General features: G+C 42.8%; 4 protein-coding genes and 3 long non-coding RNA genes across 15 annotated transcripts; 3 read left to right on the forward strand and 4 right to left on the reverse strand.

The window, feature by feature from the left end:
• Nucleotides 1–2,881: 2,881 nt before the first annotated feature.
• Nucleotides 2,882–3,978, reverse strand: LOC123765876 (uncharacterized). The gene is made up of 3 exons (XR_011230698.1): nucleotides 3,820–3,978; nucleotides 3,402–3,523; nucleotides 2,882–3,243 (listed from the first exon to the last, which is right to left on the reverse strand). It is a non-coding gene; the product is annotated as an uncharacterized lncRNA (long non-coding RNA).
• A 282-nt stretch (nucleotides 3,979–4,260) lies between these two features.
• LOC123765875 (uncharacterized) lies at nucleotides 4,261–5,692 on the forward strand. Of its 4 annotated transcripts, none has more exons than XM_045754708.2 (4): nucleotides 4,261–4,413; nucleotides 4,703–4,750; nucleotides 4,834–5,135; nucleotides 5,290–5,692. In XM_045754708.2, exons 1-4 carry the CDS (start codon nucleotides 4,395–4,397, stop codon nucleotides 5,404–5,406), a joined length of 486 nt encoding a protein of 161 aa, XP_045610664.1. In that variant the 5' UTR covers nucleotides 4,261–4,394; the 3' UTR covers nucleotides 5,407–5,692. The 4 variants fall into 4 exon arrangements, 3 of the variants coding, with proteins under 3 accessions (XP_045610664.1, XP_045610666.1, XP_069193434.1); XM_045754710.2 differs by having other exon boundaries at nucleotides 4,263–4,413; nucleotides 5,286–5,692; XM_069337333.1 differs by having other exon boundaries at nucleotides 4,323–4,413; nucleotides 4,706–4,750.
• Nucleotides 5,693–12,660: 6,968 nt separating this feature from the next.
• LOC123766007 (uncharacterized) lies at nucleotides 12,661–13,874 on the reverse strand. 5 transcript variants are annotated; one of them, XR_011230699.1, is made up of 4 exons: nucleotides 13,647–13,813; nucleotides 13,386–13,433; nucleotides 13,001–13,302; nucleotides 12,661–12,846 (listed from the first exon to the last, which is right to left on the reverse strand). XR_011230699.1 is itself a non-coding variant. In XM_069337336.1 (4 exons), the coding sequence occupies exons 1-4, from the start codon at nucleotides 13,735–13,737 to the stop codon at nucleotides 12,834–12,836; spliced, it is 378 nt and encodes a 125-aa protein (XP_069193437.1). In that variant the 5' UTR covers nucleotides 13,738–13,874; the 3' UTR covers nucleotides 12,661–12,833. The 5 variants fall into 5 exon arrangements, 4 of the variants coding, with proteins under 4 accessions (XP_069193437.1, XP_045610823.2, XP_069193436.1 ...); XM_069337336.1 differs by having other exon boundaries at nucleotides 12,661–12,842; nucleotides 13,719–13,874; XM_045754867.2 differs by having other exon boundaries at nucleotides 13,719–13,871.
• Nucleotides 13,875–14,159: 285 nt separating this feature from the next.
• LOC138372079 (uncharacterized) lies at nucleotides 14,160–15,216 on the forward strand. Its single transcript, XR_011230700.1, has 3 exons — nucleotides 14,160–14,310; nucleotides 14,580–14,698; nucleotides 14,857–15,216. It is a non-coding gene; the product is annotated as an uncharacterized lncRNA (long non-coding RNA).
• Nucleotides 15,217–17,902: 2,686 nt separating this feature from the next.
• Nucleotides 17,903–19,859, reverse strand: LOC138372080 (uncharacterized). Its single transcript, XR_011230701.1, has 2 exons — nucleotides 18,509–19,859; nucleotides 17,903–18,358 (listed from the first exon to the last, which is right to left on the reverse strand). It is a non-coding gene; the product is annotated as an uncharacterized lncRNA (long non-coding RNA).
• An 80-nt stretch (nucleotides 19,860–19,939) lies between these two features.
• On the forward strand, nucleotides 19,940–21,430 carry LOC123766008 (uncharacterized). Of its 2 annotated transcripts, XM_045754869.2 has the most exons (4): nucleotides 19,940–20,084; nucleotides 20,604–20,663; nucleotides 20,746–20,885; nucleotides 20,994–21,430. In XM_045754869.2, exons 1-4 carry the CDS (start codon nucleotides 20,066–20,068, stop codon nucleotides 21,120–21,122), a joined length of 348 nt encoding a protein of 115 aa, XP_045610825.1. In that variant the 5' UTR covers nucleotides 19,940–20,065; the 3' UTR covers nucleotides 21,123–21,430. The 2 variants fall into 2 exon arrangements, with proteins under 2 accessions (XP_045610825.1, XP_045610826.1); XM_045754870.2 differs by lacking the exon at nucleotides 20,604–20,663 and having other exon boundaries at nucleotides 19,958–20,084.
• Nucleotides 21,431–24,111: 2,681 nt separating this feature from the next.
• On the reverse strand, nucleotides 24,112–25,228 carry LOC123766010 (uncharacterized). Its single transcript, XM_045754871.2, has 4 exons — nucleotides 25,018–25,228; nucleotides 24,821–24,877; nucleotides 24,591–24,739; nucleotides 24,112–24,511 (listed from the first exon to the last, which is right to left on the reverse strand). Exons 1-4 carry the CDS (start codon nucleotides 25,217–25,219, stop codon nucleotides 24,377–24,379), a joined length of 543 nt encoding a protein of 180 aa, XP_045610827.2. The 5' UTR covers nucleotides 25,220–25,228; the 3' UTR covers nucleotides 24,112–24,376.
• Between the last annotated feature and the right edge of the window lie 487 nt (nucleotides 25,229–25,715).

The raw sequence follows: 25,715 nt of genomic DNA on the forward strand, positions 1-25,715 counted from the left end.
AAATTTCCCCACACTAAGATTGCCGGCTAATGAAGCCTCTTTCAGGTCCATTGTTACAACTATTACCATATAAGTTACTTAAGTGTCACGGTAAAGACAACTTTAAATAACCATGCCATCCCATCCTTTGTAATTCTTGCCAGTAAGGTGTTACTGGATTAAGCAGGGGGCTTAGAATTTTTTTTTAATGCCTAACGTCCAAGTAGCCGATCCTAAACTGAAAATGTATACCGAGGAGACACCCCCCCCCCTTAATATTTACTGTAGCAGGACAGTTTTTGCAGCATGTCTGCTCCTTAAACTTCAGAACCTGGAAATAATTCCCGACCCAGACTAGCTCAACCTCTGCAGTGACTTACTGTCCTGGGATAATTACTTCCCAGACAACTTGCCCTTTTCTCTGAGCTCTTCTGGTTACAGGAAAGATGGGAGGGGCTGACAGTCTGGACACTGACCATTGAGGCAGTTGTCCACCTTTGCTCTATCTCCATAAGGATGCCATCAAGATGAAAACACTAAGCGAGCGATACAAGGTTCGAATTCAATCACAGGTTAATTTACCATTAGGGACGTAAAGATAATCGTTCTGAGAAGCCGACTATCGTATCTTGCTTTCGTCAAAGTTCTACAATGCAATTTGGACAAAGTTCATGGCGGGGTTTTGTAAAGTGCCCACAAGTTAAGCTTGTTCAGAGTTTCCCCAGTGTCTTACCATGGGAGGAAGCTAAAAGGATAGGTTACTGTTACGGCCCTCTCGGGACGCAACGGGGGTCCTTACTCTGATGTTGTTAGAGGAAGATATAATGTATCCGTTCCCAAGCCAGTAGTGGCTATCAAGGGATGAGATCCGTGACGCAAGTAACTTAAAGGGAGTAGGGAAAGAAAGTTAAGAACTTAATATTATAATTATTACCATCACCGTTTAAATATATAAAATAGTTGAGTGCACAAGGGGGAGGGGTATTAACACTAGACAAGGGGATTATTCACAAATTAGTCTTCTGCTGAAGACTCTGGATCCAGAAGCTAGGTGCTGAGTCCGCGGTGCTTTCTTCGTGGCCTCAAGACGTGTCCTCTGAGAATGCTGAGCCTACCCGGGCCACAGGTCCACTGGGGGCACCGCCGTGGAGGCCGTCAACCACACGTCCAGCTGGTCTGCTGGCAGGTTCTGAGCCCACAAGGCTGGTACGGCCACTCCACGAACGATAAAAGGGGAACGCCCTAGACAGGAGCCTCGTGTGACAACACAAGTCACTCCTGTCTTCAGTACCCCAGTGGATGATCGTCTCCAACAGTCGGTCCCGGGTAAATCCTTTCACTGCCACTCCACTGGCAGGCTAACACACCACAGTGTTCTTCCAGGGGGGGGGGGGCGACTTCACAACAGCTGCAGCAACGTTCAAGGTATGGAGACTGGCTGCCTCGGGTAGACCGACTCTACTTCCATCACAGCAGTCCCAGGTCGGCTCTGTAAGCAGACACGTCATCAATAACTGGGACACTAAAACACCTCACTTACGGGCTCGGGCACAAATACCTGACGTATCCAGTCCATAGATGGTGCTGTCGTCGGAGCACCACCTCACCAGAGGTCAGTGGCGGCGGTGTTGAGCGCTGAACCAGACTGGAAACTGGTCCTCGAGGCCAGTACACGCTGTCCTCACCAGGTGTCATCGTCCGTTTGGCGGGGGTTTCGGGAGCTGAGCCACAGATGGCGCGGTTGTCACGGCTCCGTGCTCGGACCTGGGTTCGTAACAGTTACCTTTAAGTGCCATTACCTTAACCCTGACTGTAGGATGTCATTCCTGACACCGCTGGCATTCAAATTCCTACCCAGCTAGCCTGGGGGTCAGGCGGCAGGTGTAGGTATAGTCAGTGAAGACAACACCTGAAAACTTCAACCATCTGAATAGGACAAATGGAGCACGAATAAATTTAATGACAGGATGCAATTTGAAGCCGTTACCATGTGAATAGGCGCTTACAAAACTTTGCAAGTTTGACTATGGTGACAATGTTTGAACAAGAAAACGAGAGTGAACAGGAACTACCCAAGGGGTAATCTTTAAAGCATGACAAGCTATAAGTTTCAGAAATCATGCAAGGTCTGCAAAGGCAGTAACAATCCTGTAGACAGTACGCCAGTATGAACATTACAAGCACTTAGTAGGAGACAAGCAAAGAGGTACTAGAGCAGAGGCGAATCCCAGTATGGTACTTTTTAACATTTGAGACAGTTAAATTTACCGAGTGGAAAAGTTAATGATAAATGCAGGCCGAATTAGCCCTTGCTATGGAGCGCTTGCCATCAAATACACGAACTGGGTAAAGTATAGTGTAGCTTTGCAAGGCAGAACTTCCGCATGACGTCGCACGAGCTTATTACGTTCTACCAAAAGGATGCACACAAGGTCCCGTGCGATGCCCACCTGGAAGGTTGCAATTTGAAAATTACTAGCAACTTTTAATTATCAAGAAGGCACCGAACCGGGAAAGCTATGTAGCACAATCAAATGTGCGGAATAATTAGAGGGCACTAAATATCACCAAGGACAGCAACTCCTTAAATACTAGTTTTATACGTAGATCCTCCAGCAGCAGGAGTATAGGATTCCTCAGTGCGAAGAGTACTGATCAATTATTCCCTGCCCAAGCCATAATTGAAGGAGCTTTCTTAGAGATCCTCCGTAGATATCGGTTATGAAACGTTAATCAAAGGATTCTTAGGTTGTCAACATTCCATTTATATTTTAGGCCCAAAAATCTAGAGAAACTTTGTACTTTAGTTTCAAATAAACTTAATTATATGATCAACATTCAAGCTTTCCGCCTCATGCTTTAGGTGTTCGCATTAGCGTTTGGGAGAATAAAAAATGTACGATAAATTTTAATAAAGTATATTAGAAATCCACTTCGACCAAAATAAGTCACTTAAAAAGATTAAAAATTTTGTGAAGGGCTGGTAATTTCCAGCATTAAGTCCCGCATTCTAAAATACTGTCAATTAAAATTCATTTTATTTTTTTCGCCCCTCGGGTCCCTATGGGCCCCATGAAGTATATATTACTTCATTTGGGAAGCCACCCTCGGGTTAGTCTAGGTCCACTACTGAACGGGAGCCACGTATTCACATATGGGACAACGTTGCTCCTGGCTGAAGCAGCAGTCTAGCAGGCAGTCCGGCAAGAGCGGAAGAACCGAACACCTGCGCCACAGGTTGTAGTCCCGGGACAAGTCCCCAATCTAAAGAAAATTATTGCAGCGAGATTAGCAATAGTATATCAAGTATCATTAGGAAGTAGTCAAGACAAATTGTCAGAAACCAAAATGCATAGTTAACGGGGTTTCGGTAAAAAAAATTACAGCCTACCATTTTAGGTATGCATAGTGAAGAACCTCACCTTACAACTAGGACATGTCCCTCTCCTAGGGAGGGAGTAGAGGGGGATGGAGCGCCCCGCCCGTGGAGCCTCACGCCTCGGTACATGGCCAGAGTCAGGAGCAACGGGAGGGTTGGTGGTATCTAGTGAAGAAAAAGTTACTTATAAGACATAAATAAGCCTTTTTGCTACAACCTTAAACAAGCATTAGTTATAAAGTTAATGATATGTTAATGATATGTTAAAGATAATATGTCATATCTCTGCCAAACTAGTATAACATGAAAATTGTTAATTAAAGAACATTTTTGGTAACTAACCAAAAAAAGATTAAGCTCATTTATCACAAAAACCTTATCACTTAAAATTCAAAGTTACGAACAAATAAAATTCATAAACTCTTAACTACCACACATCAGCCAAAACATAAATCACAAACCTTGAACGTCGCTCATGGTTATTACCGAAAACAACGTCTGCGTCAACAAGAAGGTACAGCCTGAGTAAGGAAGTAGAGTGCTCTGCCAGCTGCTGGCCGACTCCTGCCCCAAGTAACCTTGTGTGAAGCCTCGAGGCAGCCACCGAACCATTCCCATGTGATTCGTAAAGCAATAAAACAATTTTTGCTTATAATATCTGTATAATTATTGGATGCTTTCATCTGATAATTACCTTACCTGGCCAAGAGTTCATATCACTTAAGATGTTCACCTAATAACACAGACAGTATATACATTTGACGAAATATATATATATGGGTTTTGGTTTTCAGTATGAAACACTCTCAGTGAATCTTTAACCTGTCGTTTAAACCATCAGCAAAACGAAGCAAACTGCTCAAGTGCATTTACTTTTTACGAATCACTTGAGAATCGTTCGACATCTACTTCGAAGCTTCAGACGTTTACTTGGGGAAGAGCCGGTCAGGAACCGACAGATGACCTGGTTGTGTTCTCGTGAGCGTGTTCTTCTTCTGATCCAGACATTGAGTACCTCTGAGTAATACTTGGGACAATGTGGGAGGAACACGAACGTTAGTTGTGTATTTTGTCTGTATTTCGTTGGTTATAGTTTCCATGTTTGCTGACGTTCGTTACTTAAGAATGTACGTGGTATTATATATATAACTTTCAAAGTCCAGCTCATTTGGACTTTTCAAGTCTCAATCTTTTTGGAATTTTTAAGCGTTAAGGTTAACCTTATTACGTTCACAATAAAGTGTAATTTATCAAAACCTGTTATTGGTGTTGGGATGGAAAAATATTTACGCCTGTATATTTATAGAAAGATTTTAATGTTAGTATCCGACCATTATTTTACAGTAGAAGAAATCCCTTCTGTAGCAGAACGCAGAGCTGCATATGGCCGTTGTAAGTATACGTTGCTAGTTTATCTTTCCACTTTTACTCTTTTTACTTTTAACCTGTGAACTAATAAACCTTTTGAATTCCAGCAAAGGACTGCCAGCTTCTTTCTGGCGCTTTCCCAGATGCTAAACCCATTCAGCTACAGCCTCCAGTAAAGGTTACCAGACCCCTCTATTACCGTCCTATTGGTGATGAACCTGTTAATGAATATGCAGGTGCACTTCTTCCTGATAACTACTCAAATGCTGAAGCCTACGTTTCTGCAAAAGATTTATACTCTGGTCGTCGTAATGCAGCTGGTGGAGCTATCTTGGCTGCTGTTGACTCTGATGCTGCTACTGCTGCCGCCTCCGCAGTCCCTAAGACGGGGACATGCCCTAATTGCAAGGCAAGGTTCTTCACCAAGTTTAACATAATTAATTCTAATACCTATACTGAAAATCCTTCTTGGTTATCTATTTAAGCTAGTGTTCAAATTAAACATTTTAATTTTGCCATAATGCTAAATGACTGTCTTAATATCTTAATCTTTTTCTAGATAGGTAACGTGTCCCGGAGCTTCAAAATGTGCGGGCTGCTGTCCCTGTGCTGGAAGCCTGAGAGATGTCGGGTGTGTGGCCACGTCATCACCAGCGAAGAGTAGCCAGCGCTTAGACTAGCTACCTACCAAAACCCTGCGGAAGATACCTTGTATACATTGGTATACATGGGTATACTTGGGGACCCACGGGGAGAAAAAAACAAAATTGCGTAATTATTTAATGGTTCCGAGGAACGCCTTGATTTGCTTGGCTCTTTTAGCCTAGCGGGTGGAGACAATAACAGCATGTTGGGATTTTTATTTTTTTAATGCTTATCTATAGGTTATGACTAAGACTTTAGTTGATTACTTTTATTTTTGTGGCTGGACAGATTTCTAAAAGTACTATTAAATTTTTACTCTAACCTGTCTTTTTTTTACTAATGCCATTGGTCGAAATGTACCTTGAGTTAACTCCTGAAATGTTTAGGGCAATTTTTGTCGAGGTTTCCTTCGATGAATGCATTTAAATAGATATTCTTTAGTGTTGAAACTCTGATAAAGGTTATATAACAGAGCAGACCTTAATAGCCGTATGGGTCTGCCTGCTGCAGTCGCCCTAGTCTCTAATGGGCTTTCATCAGCCAGGTGTGAACAGGGGAGGGGGAAGCAATGGACTGGGGGCCAAGAGGTTTATGCTCAATGTGATGGTACAAAAGTGTTAAGCCGATTTTTCTTGCAAGGAAACTATTCCCCAATGTGCATCCCTCTAGTCGTAGATGGGGGAGGCGGGGAGGGACTGGGTAAGTTGACATTTATGGTCGGACTATCCGATGGCTTTAGAGGGATCACTAACCCGACTAGACTGTTGCAGGGCAGTGAAAAAAATTTCTGGTTAGTGTGCAGCATTTTACCTGGAAGACTGCCTCGGTGAGAAGACTGTCTTCTCTTCTGATTCTCCTGCTCCGGCTGTTGGAACCTGACCTTGGATTTCTGTACCATTCTTTTATCCTTGACAGTGGATGTTGTCCCACTATGGTAACCAGCATCCCTGTGCAACTCTTTACTTACCGAGTCTTAACCTTCTGAACTTCTTTACCATGTCCTATTTTAGCTTGCTGAATTCCCTGTCTCTTCTGAATTCTGGTGAGCCCACTCATTTGGACTCTCGAACTCGTACCCTTTCTTGTCTTGATCTTTCTCTCTGCTCTTCTTCTCTTTACTTAGATTTCACATGGCAGGTTCTTGATGACCTCCATGGAAGTGATCATTTCCCCATCCTTGTTTCCTTTTTCTCTTTTCGCCCTTCCCTCTCTTTCCCTAGGTGGCAGTTTGCTAAGGCGGACTGGACCCTATTTTCCCTCAGTGCTACTCTCTCTGACCTCTCCCTTCTGCCCCTCTCTCGCGCTCTCCTCCTTTTTCATGACACTGTCTTCGACGCTGCCCTCCGCTCTATTCCTCGCTCTTCCTCTCGGGGTCCACGGAAGTGCGTTCCCTGGTGGAATGCGGACTGTGCTCGGGCTGTCCGCTGTAAGCGTGCAGCCTGGAAGAAGCACCGCCGTAGGCAGACGACCGATTCTTTTCTTTCGGAAAGCGAGTGCGGTGGCCCGTAGGGCCATCCGTACGGCTAAACGTGAATGTTGGGCATCTTATGTCTCGACAATTACGTCCGAAACCCCTCTGGCCCAGATCTGGAAGCGTATCCGCAAGATAGCGGGTAAGTTCGTTCCCGATGTTTCACCGGTCCTTCACCTCCATGATACTCTTGTGGCGGACCCGTTGCAGGTCGCTTCCGAACTGGGTTCCCACTTTTCTTCTGTTAGCTCTGGTCTTCATCTTCCCCAATCTTTCCTTCTTCGTAAACCTGTCCTTGAGTCTCGTCCTTTAGATTTCTGCACTCATCTTCAGCTTCCCTATAATGATCCCTTCTCTCTCTCTGAACTTCGTTCTGCCCTGGCCCTCTGCGGTTCTACGGCGGCGGGCTCCGATGGTATTCATTATGAGATGCTTCGCCATCTCCCTCCGAGCACGTCTCGGTATTTACTGAGTCTGTATAATCGGATCTGGGAGTCATCGTCAGTCCCTGAGGACTGGCTCGATGCCGTTGTCCTCCCTGTTCGCAAACCGGGGTCTCTGGGTACTTCCCCTAAGGACTTTCGCCCTATTGCTCTCACAAGTTGTGTCTGCAAACTCTTTGAACGTATGGTTAACGTTCGTCTGATGTGGTTCCTGGAACACCATCACCTCCTCTCCCCTTCTCAATTTGGTTTCCGCAAGTGCCGCAGCACGACAGATGTCCTGGTGAACTTGGAGGTCTATATACGTACTGCTTTTGCTGCGAAGACCTCCGTTGTTGCCGTCCTTTTTGACCTAGAAAAGGCTTACGACACCACTTGGCGTTATCATATCCTATCTCAACTTCATTCTTTTGGCCTTCGTGGTCATCTCCCTCTTTCTCCGCAGCTTCCTCTCTCGTCGTTCCTTTCGGGTGCGCCTTGGTACCGCTCTCTCTCCCTCTTTTCAGCAATACGAAGGTGTGCCCCAGGGTAGTGTTCTGAGCACTACTCTTTTTCTGGTTGCCCTCAATGGTCTTCTTTCCTCTCTTCCTTCTGGCGTCTTCTCCGCTCTCTATGTCGATGATCTTACCCTTTGTTGTCAGGGTGATGATTCGCCTCTCCTTCAACGCCGGCTTCAACTTGCGATTGATGCCGTGTCGTCTTGGGCCACAGGTCATGGCTTCAAGTTCTCTACTTCTAAGACTTGTGCCATGACTTTTACGCGGAAACGGGTTGTTCTTCGTCCCTCTGTCACTTTATGGTCATCCCCTTGAATACAAAGATTCCGCGAAGCTTTTGGGGTTATTCCTTGACACTCTTTTGTCTTGGTCTCCCCATATCTCTTACCTCCGTGTTGAGTGCTCTAAGTCCCTTACCCTCCTTCGGGTCTTGTCCCATACTTCTTGGGGGGCAGATAGGCGCACTCTCCTTGCTTTACATTCCTCTCTCGTCCTGTCTAAGCTCGATTATGGTTGCCCTGCTTACTCGTCTGCTTCTCCTTCTACTCTTCGCCGTCTTGATGCTTTGCACCATGCTGGGTTGCGCCTCAGTTCTGGTGCCTTTCGTTCGACTCCCGTCCTTAGCTTGTATGTTGACACTGGCTTCCTGTCTCTCCAGGACCGCCGTGATCGCTACTGTCTTCGCTATCTTGCGCGGTCCTTGCAACATCCTTCCTCTCGTCTCTGTCGTGCTTTAACTTTTACCCCTCCTGCGGTTCCTGTTCCTCTTCACCACCTCCCTCTTTCTGTCCGGTTATCTCGCCTGCAGGATTCTCTTTCCGTTCGTATTTCTGATGTTTCTCCTCGTGTTGTTCCTTCTTTGCCCCCGTGGAGGGTCCCTCTTCCGCGGTTTTGTACATCCTTGACTCGTATCACTAAAGCTTTTACCCCTCCTACAGTTCTAAAACGCCTTTTCCTCGAGCACTTTTCTTCTCACTCCCGCTCCGTTTCTGTCTTCACCGATGGGTCTAAGTCAGCGGACGGTGTTGGCTACTCTGTTGTTTTTCCTGATCGCACTTATATGTGTCGCTTGCCTCCGGAGACTAGCATCTTTACAGCGGAACTTTATGCTATTCTCTATGCTCTTCGTCTCCTGCTTTCTCGTTGTCAGTCTTCCTTTGTGGTTGTTGTTGACTCTCGTAGTGCCCTCATGGCTCTCGGGTGCTTTAATCCAGTTCATCCGGTAGTTGTCGAGATCCAGCATTGGCTGTTTCTCGTTCACAGTAAATTTAAGTCGGTTGAGTTTTGTTGGGTTCCCAGCCATATTGGCGTGTCTTTAAATGAGCGTGCGGATGCTGCCGCTAAGGAAGCTGTCCGCTCTTGTCCCATCTCTCGTAAAGGCATTCCGTATTCCGACTTTTACCCGGTTATCCATTCCTCAGTCCTTACCCGTTGGCAGGCTTCTTGGTTGTCTGTTACTGGTAACAAGCTACGTACTCTTAAATGTTGTGTTTCCTCGTGGCCGTCCTCCTTCCACCGTAACCGGCGGTGGGAAACAGCTCTAGCGAGGTTGCGTATTGGCCATACTCGCTTAACCCATGGTCACTTGATGGAGCGCCGCCCTGCTCCTTATTGTCCTAGTTGCATTGTCCCTCTTACGGTCGTGCATGTCCTTCTTGAATGTCCTGACTTCCAGGACGAGCGTGTGTCTTGCTTTCCGACCGCCCCTCGCGGTCACCTATCCCTCGATAGAATTCTTGGTGACTCGGATACTTTTGATATCGTTCGCCTTATGCGTTTTTGTTCTCGTATTGGCATCCTTGGTGATATTTAGCGCCCTCTGATTATTTTGCGTATTTGATGGTGCTACATAGCCTTCCCGGTTTGGTGCCTTCTTTTGATAATTACTTACTTACTTACTTCCCAGACTACTTCCACTTTCCTGTGAGCTCCTCTGGTTACAGGAAAGATAGGGAGGGGGGGGGGGCTGACGGTCTGGACACTGACCGTTGAAGCAAAGGTGGACAACTGCTTCATCTCCATAAGGGTGCCATTAAGAAAGGCACAAAGCGAGCGATAAAAGGTTAGAATTCTAACGTATTGCCAGGAAGCTTTCTGAAGCTTGTGGAGCTTGTGGTAATTAGACGGACCCCTTTGCGTTTGTTTACAATTGAGTGAACAGTGACAGATCCTTAGCGAACATTATTTAGCTCAGGACATCTAATCATCTTTATCACCAGTGAATACTCTCCAGAACTGGGAGAGTACCTGGACAATATATCTACAAGGGAAATCCCTGGAACATTTATATCCGAGTGGTGAAGGTGGAGACAGTCACTGTGTGCTCCATTCTACACTATCATTTTTCTGCAAAGCAGTTAAAGAAAAAACATGTAGGAACGCCACTAGTACATCATACTGCAACGATGTTATATAAAATATTATGCCTACTCTCGCAACAGGAGTTATCAAGTCTGGCACACTGTCAGACAGGCACTTGGCAAGCAGAGAAGTATAGAGGTTATTTTGGTATATAATTGGCCAATTTATGCTTGTGTGACTTCAATATTCTATAAGTCTGTCTGTCAGTTATAAAGCGAGGCAACGCCTCATATCTCGGTAAGTTTATTAATATAGTAGTGCAGCAGTAGAATCTTATCCAAGCACTAGACCTCATAAGTGTCCATGGTGTTGGAAGAGATTGTCAAGCTGACTGTACCTAATCATATAAATTGAATATAAAATACATTGCATATACACTTGCATATATAAATTAAGGTAACTTAACAATTGCTTGCTTAGTTATTTTTTTATCATACAAGTTCATTTAATTGAATATAATTTGTAGTACTTAGTAACAGTACTTAGACTACATTTAAAGTCATTTATTATACTTTTACAATTTAAATTGTTGTTTATAGTATAAAATATTGGTTGTTAATAGTTATAATGCTACACTAGACTATGTACATGTTTAAATCTGATTTAAAAAGCCAGTGTTCAGTCATAACTGAATTTATTAAATCTTATCCTCGTTTAAAATACAAACTGATGCGAGACACCTGTTGGCAGGTGGACTGTGGATCTTCAGTCAACCTATCGACTAATTCATTCACCCCACCTGCCCCTTTACAGCCCACAATCTGTCATTAGGAAAAGAGGAGCTAGGATTTGCAACCCTAGAGATTTTAGTCGAATTAATTTGCAGACATTAATTTTTAATTTAGTTCAGTACAAGTCCCTCGTAGTCTCTTCTCATATCAATCCCTGCAGGTTTTTCCCACACTTAGTCCCCTGGCATAACATGGGATGGAACAAAGACTATGCTGGTATTATTCCACCTGTCTGGAGGACCAAAGCATTGCCTCGCCAACACTGGATGGAATTTACAGGAGACTGGTTAGGACGGAATTTGTTGACTAAAGATTCCAGTCCATATGATCAACATTTATGGTACGATAACAAATTTCACTTTAGCAAGCTAAAATAGAAAGACATGGCCAAGTAGTACAGGTGGTTTTAAGACTAAATAAGTGAAGGGTTGCTGGTTACCACAGTGAGACAGTCATTGTCAATGATACAGGAGTGGTACAGAAATCTAAGGCATGGCAAAAACATGGTCAGGTTCCAACAGCCGGAGAACCACAAGACGATTTCCTTGGCGAGGAGAGAATCTTACAGGTGAAAATACTGCACACTAACAAGATAATTTTTGTTCACTTCCCTGCAATAGTCTACAGGGGATCACTAACCCAACTAATGCCATCAGATAGTCCGACCATAATTTTCAACTTTACCCCAATCCCTCCCCCCCCCCCACAGTCTACGACTAGATAGATGCACAATGGGGAATAGACAGTTTCCATGCACGAGAAATTGATTGGTGACAAGCAAGATTAGCTTAACACTTCTGTACCATTACATCAAGCAAGAGATTGGGGCAAGAGCTTTATCCTCCTCCACCCCCCCCCCCCCCCCGCACCCCTGGCTGATGAAGGCACATTTGCGAGACTAAGGCGACTGCAGCAGGTAGTCAGACCCAAACAGTTGTTAAGGTCTGCTCTGTTATACACTCTTCTTTATCAGAGTTTCAACACAAAACGATGTTGAGATTTTATTCGATAAAATAATTTAAATTCATAAAAATTGCCCTAAAAAATTTCAGGAGTTTACTCTAGTTACCTTTCAACCCTTGGAATCAGTAAAAAACCAAGTTAGAGTAAAAATTTAATAGTACTTTCAGAAATCTGTCCAGCCTAAAGAATAAAAAATCAACCAAAGTCTTAGTCATAACCTAAAACCTATCGATAGAATTAAAAAAAATAAAAAAAAAAAAAATAAAATAAAAAAAAAAAAAAGTCCCAACATGCTGTTATTGTCTCCACCCGCTGGGCTAAAAGAGCCAAGCAAATCATGGCGTTCCTCGGCACCATTAAAAAATTACGCAATTTTATGTTTTTTCTCCCCGTGGGTCCCTAAGTATACCTATTGTAGCGAGTAGATTATCCCAATAATATACTCGCTCCAAATGCATTGTTAATATTCCTGTCAACCTTTGGAGATGAATGAGGTGAGGCGTTGCCTGGGCAACACGGTGAGGTGTTGCCCGAGTATATAAGCAGCGGTGTAGCGAACATTGGCTCCTCTCACCGACTACTCTTCAGCTGTCCCCACTTCAAGGCTCGCCCCAATGGGCATCTTCTCCTGTATTATTCATTCATTCAACATTGGCCAGTCTACTTTCAAGTGTGGTCTAGAGCAGACCCTTGCGAGATACTGTACCGACGCTCAGTGCGCTCAACTCACACCAAAGTATCACCTGTGTACTTCTGTATATTCGACCAAATATATATATATATATATCTTAGTGTCTGTGTTTATTTGTCACCATACTTTACGTAACAATAGAACCGTTACACTATGTATACAAGGCATCTTCCGCAGGGTTTTGGTAGGTAGCTAGTCTAAGCGCTGGCTACTCTTCGCTGGTGATGACGTGGCCACACACCCGACATCTCTCAGGCTTCCAGCACAGGGCCAGCAGCCCGCACATGTTGAAGCTCCGGGACACGTTACGTTACCTATCTAGGGAAAGATTAAGAGACATTAAGACAGTCATTCAGCATTATGGCAAAATTAACACAAAATTAATTTGATCACTAGCTTAAATAGATAACCAAGAAGGATTTTCAGTATAGTATTAAAATTAATAATTTTGAAACTTTGCCAAGAACCTTGCCTTGCAATTAGGGCATGTCCCCGTCTTAGGGACTGCGGAGGCGGCAGCAGTAGCAGCATCACAGTCGACAGCAGCCAAGATAGCTCCACCAGCTGCATTACGACGACCAGAGTATAAATCTTTTGCAGAAACGTAGGCTTCAGCATTTGAGTAGTTATCAGGAAGAGGTGCACCTGCATATTCATTAACAGGTTCATCACCAATAGGACGGTAATAGAGGGGTCTGGTAACCTTTACTGGAGGTTGTAGCTGAATGGGTTTAGCATCTGGGAAAGCGCCAGAAAGAAGCTGGCAGTCCTTTGCTGGAATTCAAAAGGTTTATTAGTTCACAGGTTAAAAGTAAAAAGAGTAAAAGTGGAAAGATAAACTAGCAACGTATACTTACAACGGCCATATGCAGCTCTGCGTTCTGCTACAGAAGGGATTTCTTCTACTGTAAAATAATGGTCGGATACTAACATTAAAATCTTTCTATAAATATACAGGCGTAAATATTTTTCCATCCTAACACTAATAACAGTTTGATAAATTAGACTCAATTGTGAACGTAATAAGGTTAACCTTAATATTTTTTCAATTTTTAAGCGTTAAGACTTGAAAAGTCCAAATAAGCTGGACTTTAAAGGTTATATATAATACCACGTACATTCTTAAATAATGAACGTCATCAAACATGGAAACTATATTCAACGAAATACAAATAAAATGCACAACTAACGTTCGTGTTCCTCCCACATTGTCCCAAGTGTTACTCTGAGATACTCAATGTCTGGATCAGAAGACGAACACGTTCATGAGAACACAACCAGGTCATCTGTCAGTTTCTGACCGACTCTTCCCCAAGTAAACGTCTGAAGCTTCGAAGTAGATGTCGAACGACTCCCAAGTGATTCGTAAAAAGTAAATGCACTTGGGTAGTTTGCTTGGTTTTGCTGATGGTTTAAACAACAGGTTAAAGATTCACTGTGAGTGTTTCATACCGAAAGCCAAAACTCATTTATATATTTCTTCAAATGTATATACTGTCTGTGTTATTAGGTGAACATCTTACGTGATATGAACTCTTGGCCAGGTAAGATAATTTTCAGATAAAAGCATCCAATAATTATAAAGATATTATAAGCAAAAATTGTTTTATTGCTTTACGAATCACATGGGAATGGTTCGGTGGCTGCCTCGAGGCTTCACACAAGGTTACTTGGGGCAGGAGTCGGCCAGCACTTGGCAGAGCACTCTACTTCCTTACTCAGGCTGTACGTTTTTATTGACGCAGACGTTGTTTTCGGTAATAACCATGAGCGACGTTCAAGGTTTGTGGTTAATATTTTGACTAATGTGTGGTAGTAAAGAGTTTACGAATTGTATTGTTTCATAACTTTGACTTTTAAGTGTTAAGGTTTTATGGGGTAAAAGTGTTTAATCTTTTGTTTTGGTTACTTGCCAAAAATGTTTGAAGTTTAACAATTTCCACGTTATACTAGTTTGGCAATGATACGTTAGGACTTATGATCTTTTAACTTGATCTAACGCTTTTCAAAGGTTGTAGCCATGTTTTATACGCGTAATTTTTTCTCTACAGCCACCATCACCACCCCTCTAGTTGCTCCTAGCTCTGGACACGCACCGAGGCGTGAGGCTCCACAGGCCTCCATCCGTCTCTACCCCCTCCCTAGGAGAGGGACTTGTCCTAGATGTCGGGTGAGATTCTTTACTATTCGTACCTGTCATGGTAGGCTGTAACAGTTTTTTAGAAATCCCGTTAAATATGCTTTCTGGTTTCCAACAATATTGGTCTTTCCTGCTTCCTAATAATTTTAGATATACTGTTGCTAATCTTGCTGCAATTAATTTCTTAGATTGGGGACTTGTCCCGGGACTTCAACGTGTGGCTCAGGTGTCCAGTGCTTCTACTCTTGCCGACCTGCCTGATAGACCTGTGCTTCAGTCAGGAGCAACGTTGTCCCATCTGTAACTACACTACTCCCGGTCAGTAGTGGACCTCGACACTGACCCGAGGGTGGCTTACCAAATTAATTGCTTAATGGTGGCCCATAGGGACCCGAGGGGATTAAAAAATATCTAAATTTTAATTGACAGTATTTTAGAACGCAGAACTTAATGCTGGAAACTACCAGCATTTCATAAAATTTTTAACTTCTTAAATGTTTTACTTCGGTCGAAGTGTCTAATATACTTTTTATTAAATTTTATCGAATGACTTTCTTTCTCTACCCGAACACTAATGCGGACAACTTAAAAACATAACTGAAATCTTTAATGGTCATGATGACGTTGATGTAAAACTTGGGCTCAAAGTTTCTCTAGATTTCGGCCCTTTAATAAAAATGGAATGTTAGAACCCTGTACATCTGCTTTGCTTGATGAGGTTTCATAACTTGTATCTACGGAGGATCTCAAAGGAAGTTCCTTCCGTTACAGCTTGGGCAGGGAACAGTTGATCAGTACTCATCGCACTGAGGAATCATAGATTCCTACTGCTGAAGGGTCGGCCTGTAGAAGTAGGCTTGAAGCAGTTGCTAGCAATTCTCGAATTGCAACCATGCAGGTGGCTTCCCACTGAACCTTGTGTGCACACATCCCTTGGGTTGAATATGAGTGATGCAGATAGTTTCCCATTACTAGGCTGCATTGATTACTTTGCCCCGTTCGTGTATATGATGCCAGGGTAAAGATAAGTCTCCACTCTGTCAATTTAAAATGTCTAGATTGTTTTAGAGTACCATACTAGACTACGCATCTAGAACAGGAACTCAAGCGCTTGGTAGGAGCCTACTGTTTAAAGTGGCCTACTGTCTATAGGATTGTTACTGCCTTTGCAGACCTCCCATGATTTTCAACAGTGTCTTGTGCCATGCTTTGAAGATTACCCCTCGGGTAGGTCTTGATCCCTCTAGTCGCCTTTACCTGTAAGAAGTCCCTTGAGAGATTCACTAAAGGTTCTCTTGTTCAAACCCTGTCACCATAGATGGTCCCACTTGCACTGTTCAGAAAGCTCTTTATGCACAGGATAACTGCTTCAACTTGCATCCTGTCATGGAACTACTTTCCCGTTAAGCTACTTCGCGCTCCATTTGTCCTATTCACAGATATGGGGTTGAAGTCTTCAGCTGTTGTCTTCACTGATTAAACTTACATCTGCCGCCTGGAAAGGGCTAACTGGGTAGTAATCTGAATATAGAATGTCATTTCTCACACCGCTGGGAGTCGGGGTTACAGGTAACGGCACTTTAAAAAGTAACCTATCCCTTTGGCTTTCCTCCCATGATAAGACTGGGAAATTGTCCGTACAAGCATAACTCTGGCACTTTGCAACTTGGACAAAGGTCAGGGCGGAGTTTCATTGTCGCACTTAATCGTGCAACTTTGACGAAAGCAAGATATGACTGTCCTGAAAAGCTGACTATCGTATATCTTTTACGTCCCTAGAGGTAAAGCATTCTTTGATAGGATTCGAACCATATTGCTCGTTTTGTGCTTTTCCTACTGGCATCCTTATGGAGAAAATGTTGACAACTGCCTCAATGGTAAAGTGTCATGACTGTCAGCCCCCCCCCCCCACACACAATCTTTTCCTGTAACCAGAAGAGCTCGCATGGAAGGGAAGTAGTCTGGGGAAACGCTGAATTTATTTCAGGACAGGACTAGGATGGAACAAGTCACTGCAGAGGTTGAGCATGAAGGTCGGGTCCGGAATTAGAGGTTCTGCAGTCTAAAGAGCAGACATGCTGCAAGAACTGTCCTGCTAGAGTAAACATTAAGGCGTCTCGCCTTGGTATACATTCTTTCAGGTTTAGGATGGGCCGTTTGAACTTTAGCATAAATTCTTTAAGCGTCCTGCTTAATACAGTAACACCTTACTAGCAAGAATTACCAGGTACGGGATGGCATGGTTATTTAGTCAACCTGAAAGTGACTTAGATGTCACAGTAAAAAGGGGTAACAAAGGACCTGAAAGTGGCTTTGTCGCCTGCCAATTTTAATCCCCTGTTGTAATATGGGACTGAACAATGAAACTATGCTTGTATTATTCCACCTGTAGAGGACCAAACCATGGCCTCGCCCACACTGGATGGAATCTACAGAACTGGATAGGACGTTGTCAATTGACTAAGAGGTTGCAGTACATAAGATAATAAAATTATGTTACGATCAAGAATTTCAGTTTCTAGCGACCCGAAATATATTAGAAAGGGACATTGCGAAGAAGCAAAGGTTTCAAGACTATCAGTAGTAAGTAAAAAGTTACCAGTGGGACAATAGCCACTGTCTGGGACACAGGCGGTTGAGAAATCTAAGGCGTGGCGGAAAAAAAGGGTCTGGTTCCAACAGCCGGAGCAGGAGAGCCAGAAGGGGAGACTCCCTCTGTGACGGGAGAATCTTCCAGGTAAAATGCTGGACACTAACCAGAAATTTTTGTTCACTACCCTGCAACAGTCTAAAAGGTATCACTGACCCGACTAAATCCATCAGATAGTCTGACCTCTTAATTTTACCCAATCCCCCCCCCCCCCCCCGCCCCACCATCTACGGCTAGAGGGATGCACAATGGAGAATAGACTGTTTCCATGCACGACAAATTGATGGGTGGCAAGAAAGATTAGCGGAACACTTCTGTGCCATCACATCAAGCAAGAGATTGGGGCAAAAGAACTTTATGCACCTCCCCCCCCCCCTGTTCACACCTGGCTGATGAAGGCACATTTGTGAGACTAAGGCGACTGCAGCAGGTGGAGTCAGATCCAAACGGCTGTTAAGGTCTGCTGTTATACACCCATTAACCTTTAAGAGTTTCGACACTAAATAATGAAATTTTATTCGACAAAGTCATTTAAATTATGATAAGAATTACCCTAAGAAATTTAGGTATTGATTCAAAGTACCTTTCGACCGGTAGTATCAGTAAAAAACAGGTTATTTTGAATAAAAATTTAACAGTACTTTCACAAATCTGTCCAGCCTGATGAATAAAAATCAACCAAAGTCTTAAGTCATAACCTAAAACCTATAGATAAGCATTAAAGAAAATCATAAAAAAAAAAGTCCCAACATGCTGTTGATGTCTCCACCCGCTAGGCTAAAAAAGCCAAGCAAATCAAGGCGTTCCTCGGCACCATTAAAAAATTACGCAATTTTCTGTTTTTTCTCCCCGTGGGCCCCCAAGTATACCCATGTATACCTATGTATACAAGGCATCTTCCGCAGGGTTTTGGTAGGTAGCTAGTCTAAGCGCTGGCTACTCTTCGCTGGTGATGACGTGGCCACACACCCGACATCTCTCAGGCTTCCTGCACAGGGACAGCAGCCCCACATGTTGAAGCTCCGGGACACGTTACCTATCTAGAGAAAGATTTAGCCTTTTAGCATTATACAGAATTAAATAATTGTTTAATTTGAACACTTATTTTAAATAGATATCGTAACTAAAGAGGATTTGCAGTACAGTTAGAATAGGAAGAAATGAAGTTAAAACCTATCTAGGAACCTTGCCTGGCAATTGAGGCATGTCCCTTTCCTAGGGACGGCGGCAGCAGAATCTGCGTCAACAACAGCTACGAAAGCTCCACCAGGTGCACGAAGACGTTCAAAGTAGAGATATCTTGCAGAACCCCAAGCTTCAGCATTGGGATAGTTATCAGCACGAGGTACCGCTGAATGGATATCAAGTTAAGTAACAACACGATAGTAGAGGGATGCCAGATGACCTGGTTGTGTTCTCGTGAGCCTTTTCTGATCCAGACGTTGATTATCTCAGAGTAACACTTGGGACAATGTGGGAGGAACACGAACTTTAGGTTATAGTTTCCACGTTTGCTGACGTTCGTTATTTAAAAGTGTACGTGGTAATATATATATAACTGTCAAAGTCTAGCTTTCTGGTATATTTTAAGTTCAATTTTTTGTTTTGTTTTTCTACGCCCAATCTCGATGGGAGTAGTTCCCAGCCGAACGGGTTTAGCTTGCGGGAAAGCGGCAGAAAGAATCATGTTATCCTTTGCTGGAAGAACACGAGAGTATCAGTTCACAGGTTAGAAATAAAAAAAGTAAAAGTGTAAGAGACTAAAGCAAGCAACGTATCCTTACAGCTTCCATATTCAGCTCTGCGGTCGGCTAAGAAAAGGTTTCTTCCACTGTAAAATTATGGTCGGATATTAAACATTAAAAACGTGTCAATAAAATATACAGGCATGAATACCTTTACCCATCTAAGCACTAATATCAAATTAAAGTTTGACAAATTACAGATGCGTTATTCTGAACGTAATAAGGTTTTAACCTTAACGGTTTAAAACAAAACAAAAAATTTAACTTAAAATATACCAGAAAGCTAGACTTTGAAAGTTATATATAATACCACGTACACTTTTAAATAACGAACGTCAGCAAACGTGGAAACTATAACTAACGAAATAAAATACAGACAAAATACACAACTAACGTTCGTGTTCCTCCCACATTGTCCCAAGTGTTACTCTGAGATAATCAATGTCTGGATCAGAATACGAACACACTGACGAGAACACAACCAGGTCATCTGTCAGTTCCTGACCGGCTCTTCCCCAAATAAACGTCTAAAGCTTCGAAGTAGATGTCGAACCATTCCCAAGTGAATAGTAAAAAGTAAATGCACTTGGACAGTTTTCTTGGTTTTGCTGACGGCAGTTTAAAGATTCACTGAGAGTGTTTCATACCGAAAGCCAAAACCCATTTATATATTTCATCAAATGTATATACTGTCTGTGTTATTAGGTGAACATCTTAAGTGATATGAACTCGGGGCCAGGTAAGGTAATTATCAGATGAAAGTGTTGCATCTAATAATTATGAAGATATTATAAGTAAAAACTGATTTATTGCTCTACGAATCACGTGAGGATGGTTCGGTGGCTGCCTCGAGGCTTCACACAAGGTTACTTGGGGCAGGAGTCGGCCAGCAGCTAGCAGAACACCTGTTAGCATCGCGTCGACTGTGTCTCTTCTCTGGCTCAGTTGTGTCTTACTTAGATATCTTTTGTTGGCTGGAAGAGTGTTTGGGGGGTCAAGACAATGCTTAGGGTCAAACAAGGTTTGTTTTAAAATAGCTTTAAAGTGGTTTGTTTTACTTCTAGGTTAAAAAATATATATATATACTCGTTAGTCTAGTGCAGGAGCGACGGACTTAAGTGTTTACACAAATGGTAATTATCCTAGAGTTCTTATCCCCATGGCAATTGAGCTGCGGTTAACATTCTGTACTCTATTTCCACTACAGAAAACTAGCCAAATTAGTCTTGTACAGGAAGTAACCCAGAAAGCAATTTTTTAGGAAAATAATCATTAACTTTCCACCAAATCGGTTAAATCTTGCTAGATTCCACGTGGCCCGGCACGGAATGTGCCATTAAAATTTGTTGTTAACCTGGGCAGTATCTTGGCTCCTTCACGAGTCTCTTAACTTTATCAGCTGTGTTTACTTGTTGGTAGTCTATGGCCCGTACAAGTTTAGTTTTTTTAACTTGAGTAAACATTGACTCAAACAGCAAAATGGTAATTTAACTTTATTTCCAGCTTCTAGATAAACTAAAACTTCCTAAATCTCTTCTAGTTGTGGCTGCCCGTACGGCCTCTGATGCTGCCAACGATGGCAGGCCAGACATTTCGCACGGTAAGTACTTTGTGTGAGAACTAATAACTCTAGCCACTCAATTTTGACTTCTTAATTCTTGTTTCTTTTTTCTTGCGTGCAGGCAACAGTCGCGTTTTGTTGACTTCGACTTCCCGTCCTAGACATGTCCTGAAGCGCGAAGTTGCTCTCCTAAAAAGAGGTAACCTGGTCACCAGCCCTTCTCCTTATCCCCCTCAGGAAGGGACGACATGTGCCTGGGAGGTAAGGACGCTAGTTTAACTTCTAGTAACTAGTTCTCGAGCATAATCTGAAATGCTAATTTAAACAGATTTAATTTGACTGAAAATTTCATCCGATATTTGCCCGTAGAGTGCAGTGTATTGGATGTTCTCGCTGGGCAACGGGTGCAATGCGGCGCGCCTTCGGCCCGTCTGCCAGCTGGGTCTGGAAGCTAACCCGCAAGACATCTGCGATGTCTGCAAGCAACTAGCTCCATAGACTGACCACGTCCGATCGTGAGCGGCAGGTCAGCCCCGAGGGGGGTGACGGGAGCCCTTTGGAACCCTTGGGATGATTGGATAAAATTTTTTAGATATACTGTTCACCAACGTTATCACCTGGCTACGTCAGGCGGGCGGACGGTGACGACGCTGACAGCACTTTGCCGCACTTTAAACTTTGAGATGGTTTTAAAACTTGTTAAAGTCTCACGCATTTTTAAGTTTTAAGTCTGTTTTTTAAATTTTTGACTTCGGTTCTGTTCTGTGTAGTTTTAATGTAAATTTTAATAAATTTTATCTGATTTGTTTTAATTTTTAATAAACCATATGAGATTGTAAACTGTTCCTACTAACGTTCTAAAGAAAAGCCTGATTTTCGGCTTAAATCTGGTCCCTTAACAGATGTAATAAATTGAACTAGTAGGCTACTTGTCTGACAGAACTATAATATATTGTTAACTTTGGCACCAAAGTTAAGTACGCCTGGATTTGATATACAAACTGGCTAAAGTCGTTAACCATTTCTAGTGGTTGGGTGAAAAACATTGGATACGGCACCGCAATTGTGGAATTTGTGACAATGTCGACTTGACAGCCTCTCGAAAGGTTGCAGATGGCTAACTGGGTTAAAGGGAAATATTCTCCTGGGGGAAATTGGCAAAGTATGACTGACCGTAGTGGTGGTATTTGAAGTTTCAAAAACCTAAATATGGCAGAGTACCCAGCAAAGTCAAAGCTTTAAAATTCAAACATTGAGTTCAGAGAACTCTGAAGCATACAGGTACAGTGAACAATATCGGATAAGTGCCTGGACAGTTACATTGTGCCTACCTTAAGGAAATGAAGTAAAGAACCCTCCCCCATTTAATTTTACTTTCACTTCAAATACCACTGAACTCATTTGGAATTGTCGGCTTCGTCCCTGCAGATCTATAGAGACGTTTCCTAGTGTTTTCTGGTGCAAGGTGGCTTCAACGAGCCATATACTATTTTCCAGACTTCTAGATTTCTCTAAAAGCTGATCAATGGCCACTTATTGAAAGTTGGTGACAATTGGTCCCAGAAAGCAGTTATGGTTGGGTACGAAGATGGTAAATTCACGGCGCTGTGGCGATGGTCAGGGTAGACCCGTATTTAGTGACAAATTAATTTGTTTGTCCATGATGTCCCTAATTTGACCATGTTAATTTAACGTTAGAGCAAGTTTCTCCCAAGGGACTAGAGGAATGAAGGGAAGGACAGCTAGTAAGGGGTGGTAGTTACCGTCGGCTAATAAGATTAGAGGCAAGATGCAAACAAAACCTCATTAAATAGCTCACTAAACCTACCAGTCGGTAACTTCAGCTATTAAATGGTACCAAGAAGCAGGAATGTTATACTAAGACTCTAAGCACACTCCAATGTTCCTAGTTTATTCACTGCTAGACACCTTTAAGGCAAGAGATTGTTCTGTACACTTTGCATACGGAAAAGACGATAAAGCACCTAAAGTTGAGTATCAAGCACAGTTAAATTATACTAGAGGGAACATGGGAAATTAAGAGCCAGTGAAGCATAATGGTATGTTTATGGTACCTCTTAAAGTCCATTACCACATGCTCCCAGCAAGTATAAAACTGGCAAAAACTTAGTTTATCCAGCACTCTTGAGACTCGCCAGATTGGGCTACTTTTCAGAGCCCCGCGCTCCCATTTTTATTTTTGCTACTTGCTACTTTTTGGGCTACTTCAAAAACAGGTTGGGCTATTAATGTTAAACTCATGATTTTTATGCTGTCATGTGTACAAATCACAGCCGCGTCCAACAGCTTGATTGAATAGACCACTTACCGCAGGCGGCCAGGTCAGAGACCGACCCCCTGGGGACGTTGATGCTAGGAACTTCCCAAAGAAAAAGTATTCGCAAGGCAAGAATCCTCCCCAGGGGCTAGATTTCCCAACCTTGTCATTAATACTTCATCCCGGGTACTGTCTGTTAAGTGTCCTCCCACTGTTGCCTACTGTAAATATTAGGCTTCTCTTTAGGTGTTTCCAAGAATCAAATGACTGTCGTTAGAGCGGAATTAACATGGTGAACTTTGCAGCTTCATCTGTGCTTTCATTGTTAGTGTGGCTCTGACCTCCAGAAGGATAGTTCGACACAAGTTATCGCATATAGAAAAGAAGTTACCGCTGTTACTTTTAGAATTTGCTTAAGTGTTAAGATAAAGAAGTGTAAAATGGGGAAGTGGTCTGAATACCAGGAAGCGTTTCAGATGTCCTGGCTTAAGGATCGTATTTGGGAAGTGGTTGGCTGAAGTGAAAGATGGAAATAAAGCATTGTAAAGTTTGTAGAACCGAGATAAGAGCTCATAGAAGTGATTCAAAGAAAGTGAAACATTAAAACGCAGACAAAATATATCGGAGGCAAGTCATCAGCAGATGAGCATCAAGTCTGTTCTATCAAAGAAGGAAGATAAACTTGGTATTTTTGGTTGTCTGTCTGTGTACTGTCGCTATCTTAAAATCTAACATTGTATGTACTTTTACCTGAATAAACATTTGATTTGACTAAAAATTTGGGCTACTCTACTTGCAAATTCGCTACTGTTTGACCGGCAGCTCGCTACTTTTAGCAATTTTGATCTGGTAACCCTGCCAGCTTACTGTAGTTGTGCCACTGAAATTTCAGCCTGGTTTAAGCTCTTAAGCCTGGCTTTTAAAGTAGAAGAACTTGTACCTTGACTCTTACAGAGCTTCCAGAAGTTATCTATCAAATATATTTTCTACCCAACACTCATAACTAGAACTCTGACGCTAAACAACATTAGAAAGTCATTTTAATGACTTTCAGGGCAGTCTACACTGTTAATTTGCCATTTATCCCTTAGGAGGTAAGAATTTTAAGTGCATAAATTCAAAATAAACAGGCTGGCATTTGAATGTGAAGGGGGTCTCCATGTAATAGCTCTCCATATTATAAGAAGCAAAGGTAGATATACAAAAGGATTTATCTATATTTTTTTATTAAGACAAGTCAAGAACCAGACAGCTGAAACTAGTCTGTAGTAGAATTAAAACACTGACAATGCAATTAAAAGTATTAACACTAAAAATCAGGCAACAGGTTTTGCTACCAATCTGTTCTAAAAATCAGAAGATTCGGGTCCTTTGACATGCCTTAACCCTGATGGTCCTCGTGATCCCCGTTTCCAGAGACCTCCTCAGGGAGACTGACCAGCCTCACTCCGGCTAGCCAGGACCAGCTGCCCCTCTACCTGGGAGAAAGGTAGTTGCAAGTGGGGCAGCGGTCTTCATAATTGAAGCACATGAACATCAGGCCGAAGGGGAAGAGCAAGCAGGCGGCAATCTTGCTCCAAGTAGGGTACATCCTGGTCATGTCATCGAGCTGACGAAGAAAAGAGTTATTAAATATTGAAGCCAGAGTACCCATGAAGAGATTTTATAAAGAGTTATGATGTACTTACCCCGCAGTGGGGGCATGTGCCGTCCCTCTCGACACTGACAGGGACCCTTTCAAAGGGGAGATGAAGTGCGTTTATCAATTCAGGCCTTTCCACAAGTGGAGTGCGGGAATTGAAGGGGGACGGACCCCTAGGGTGAGTGCGAGCATATACTGGGGAGAGAAAAATTAAAATTTTAACTTTCAGTAAGCTGTGTTTACTAGAACAGGAAAAAAATAAGGAAGTAAACTTACTGCGGGCATAGTCAATCTGACTGCGTGTCGTTTCAGAAGCTACGCGGCCAGCCGCAACTGGAGTAAAAAAATAATTTAAAGTTTAGGATCAAAGGAATATTTTAGCAGCCCCCCCTAGAAGAAAAAAGTCCACAATTAACCATTGAAACTAATCAATTCATTGCCTAAGAATCTGATAACACCGGAATATACTTTACCCGAATGTCCTCCCACCGGTGGCATTCCGAATACTTTCCTACACTCCTCTATGCAACAAATAGATATCCGCGAGAAGAATCCCTGAGTCACAAGAGAGCTGTAATCGGTAAACCAAGCCCGAGTGTTCTGCCGTTTGTTGGCCGACTCTTGCCTCAAGTAACCTTGTGTGAAGCCTCGAGGCAGCCACCGAACCATTCCCATGTGATTCGTAAAGCAATAAATCAGTCTTTGCTTCTATCATCGTCATAATAATTAGATGCAACGCATTCATCTGATAATTACTTTACCTGGCCCCGAGTTCATATCACTTAAGATGTTTACGTATTAATATACAGTATATCATTTGATGACATATATCATTGTGTTTTGCCTTCCAGTATGAAACTCTCGATGAATCATTAAACTGCCGTCAGCAAAACAAAGCAAACTGCCCAAATGCATTTGGCACAGACGTTGGATTGTCTTATAAATGATGAGATTTTTCAGATTATAGCATTAACCAAATATAAACACATCAAATTCGCATAGGTGTACAGTTTTAAATTGTTTACCTTGTTCGTATTGCTGTAGACGTAGCTGGAATACGTTGTTGTTCTTGTAATACAAGCTTGGACACGGGTTCCTGGTTCAGCCTTGACGACGGGTGGACGTCTGGATATCCCAGCTCCGCCTGGGAGCCGCCGGATCACGTTCTGTT

Source organism: Procambarus clarkii, chromosome 37, assembly GCF_040958095.1.
Source record: "Procambarus clarkii isolate CNS0578487 chromosome 37, FALCON_Pclarkii_2.0, whole genome shotgun sequence".
Lineage (NCBI taxonomy): Eukaryota > Metazoa > Arthropoda > Malacostraca > Decapoda > Cambaridae > Procambarus > Procambarus clarkii.

What these genes read in the sequence shown, in the direction of transcription:
- LOC123765875 (XM_045754708.2), top strand. An exon ending in CAGAGCTGCATATGGCCGTT is followed by an intron (nt 4,751 to 4,833) that starts GTAAGTATACGT and finishes TTTGAATTCCAG; the next exon opens with CAAAGGACTGCCAGCTTCTT. An exon ending in GGACATGCCCTAATTGCAAG is followed by an intron (nt 5,136 to 5,289) that starts GCAAGGTTCTTC and finishes TTTTCTAGATAG; the next exon opens with GTAACGTGTCCCGGAGCTTC.
- LOC123766007 (XM_045754867.2), bottom strand. An exon ending in CAGAGCTGCATATGGCCGTT is followed by an intron (nt 13,303 to 13,385) that starts GTAAGTATACGT and finishes TTTGAATTCCAG; the next exon opens with CAAAGGACTGCCAGCTTCTT. An exon ending in GGACATGCCCTAATTGCAAG is followed by an intron (nt 12,847 to 13,000) that starts GCAAGGTTCTTG and finishes ATCTTTCCCTAG; the next exon opens with ATAGGTAACGTAACGTGTCC.
- LOC123766008 (XM_045754869.2), top strand. An exon ending in CAGGCCAGACATTTCGCACG is followed by an intron (nt 20,664 to 20,745) that starts GTAAGTACTTTG and finishes TCTTGCGTGCAG; the next exon opens with GCAACAGTCGCGTTTTGTTG. An exon ending in GGACGACATGTGCCTGGGAG is followed by an intron (nt 20,886 to 20,993) that starts GTAAGGACGCTA and finishes ATTTGCCCGTAG; the next exon opens with AGTGCAGTGTATTGGATGTT.
- LOC123766010 (XM_045754871.2), bottom strand. Translation starts at nt 25,219, where the DNA reads ATGGGAATGGTTCGGTGGCTGCCTCGAGGCTTCACACAAGGTTACTTG. An exon ending in TCAGATTGACTATGCCCGCA is followed by an intron (nt 24,740 to 24,820) that starts GTAAGTTTACTT and finishes TTCTCTCCCCAG; the next exon opens with TATATGCTCGCACTCACCCT. An exon ending in GCACATGCCCCCACTGCGGG is followed by an intron (nt 24,512 to 24,590) that starts GTAAGTACATCA and finishes TTTCTTCGTCAG; the next exon opens with CTCGATGACATGACCAGGAT.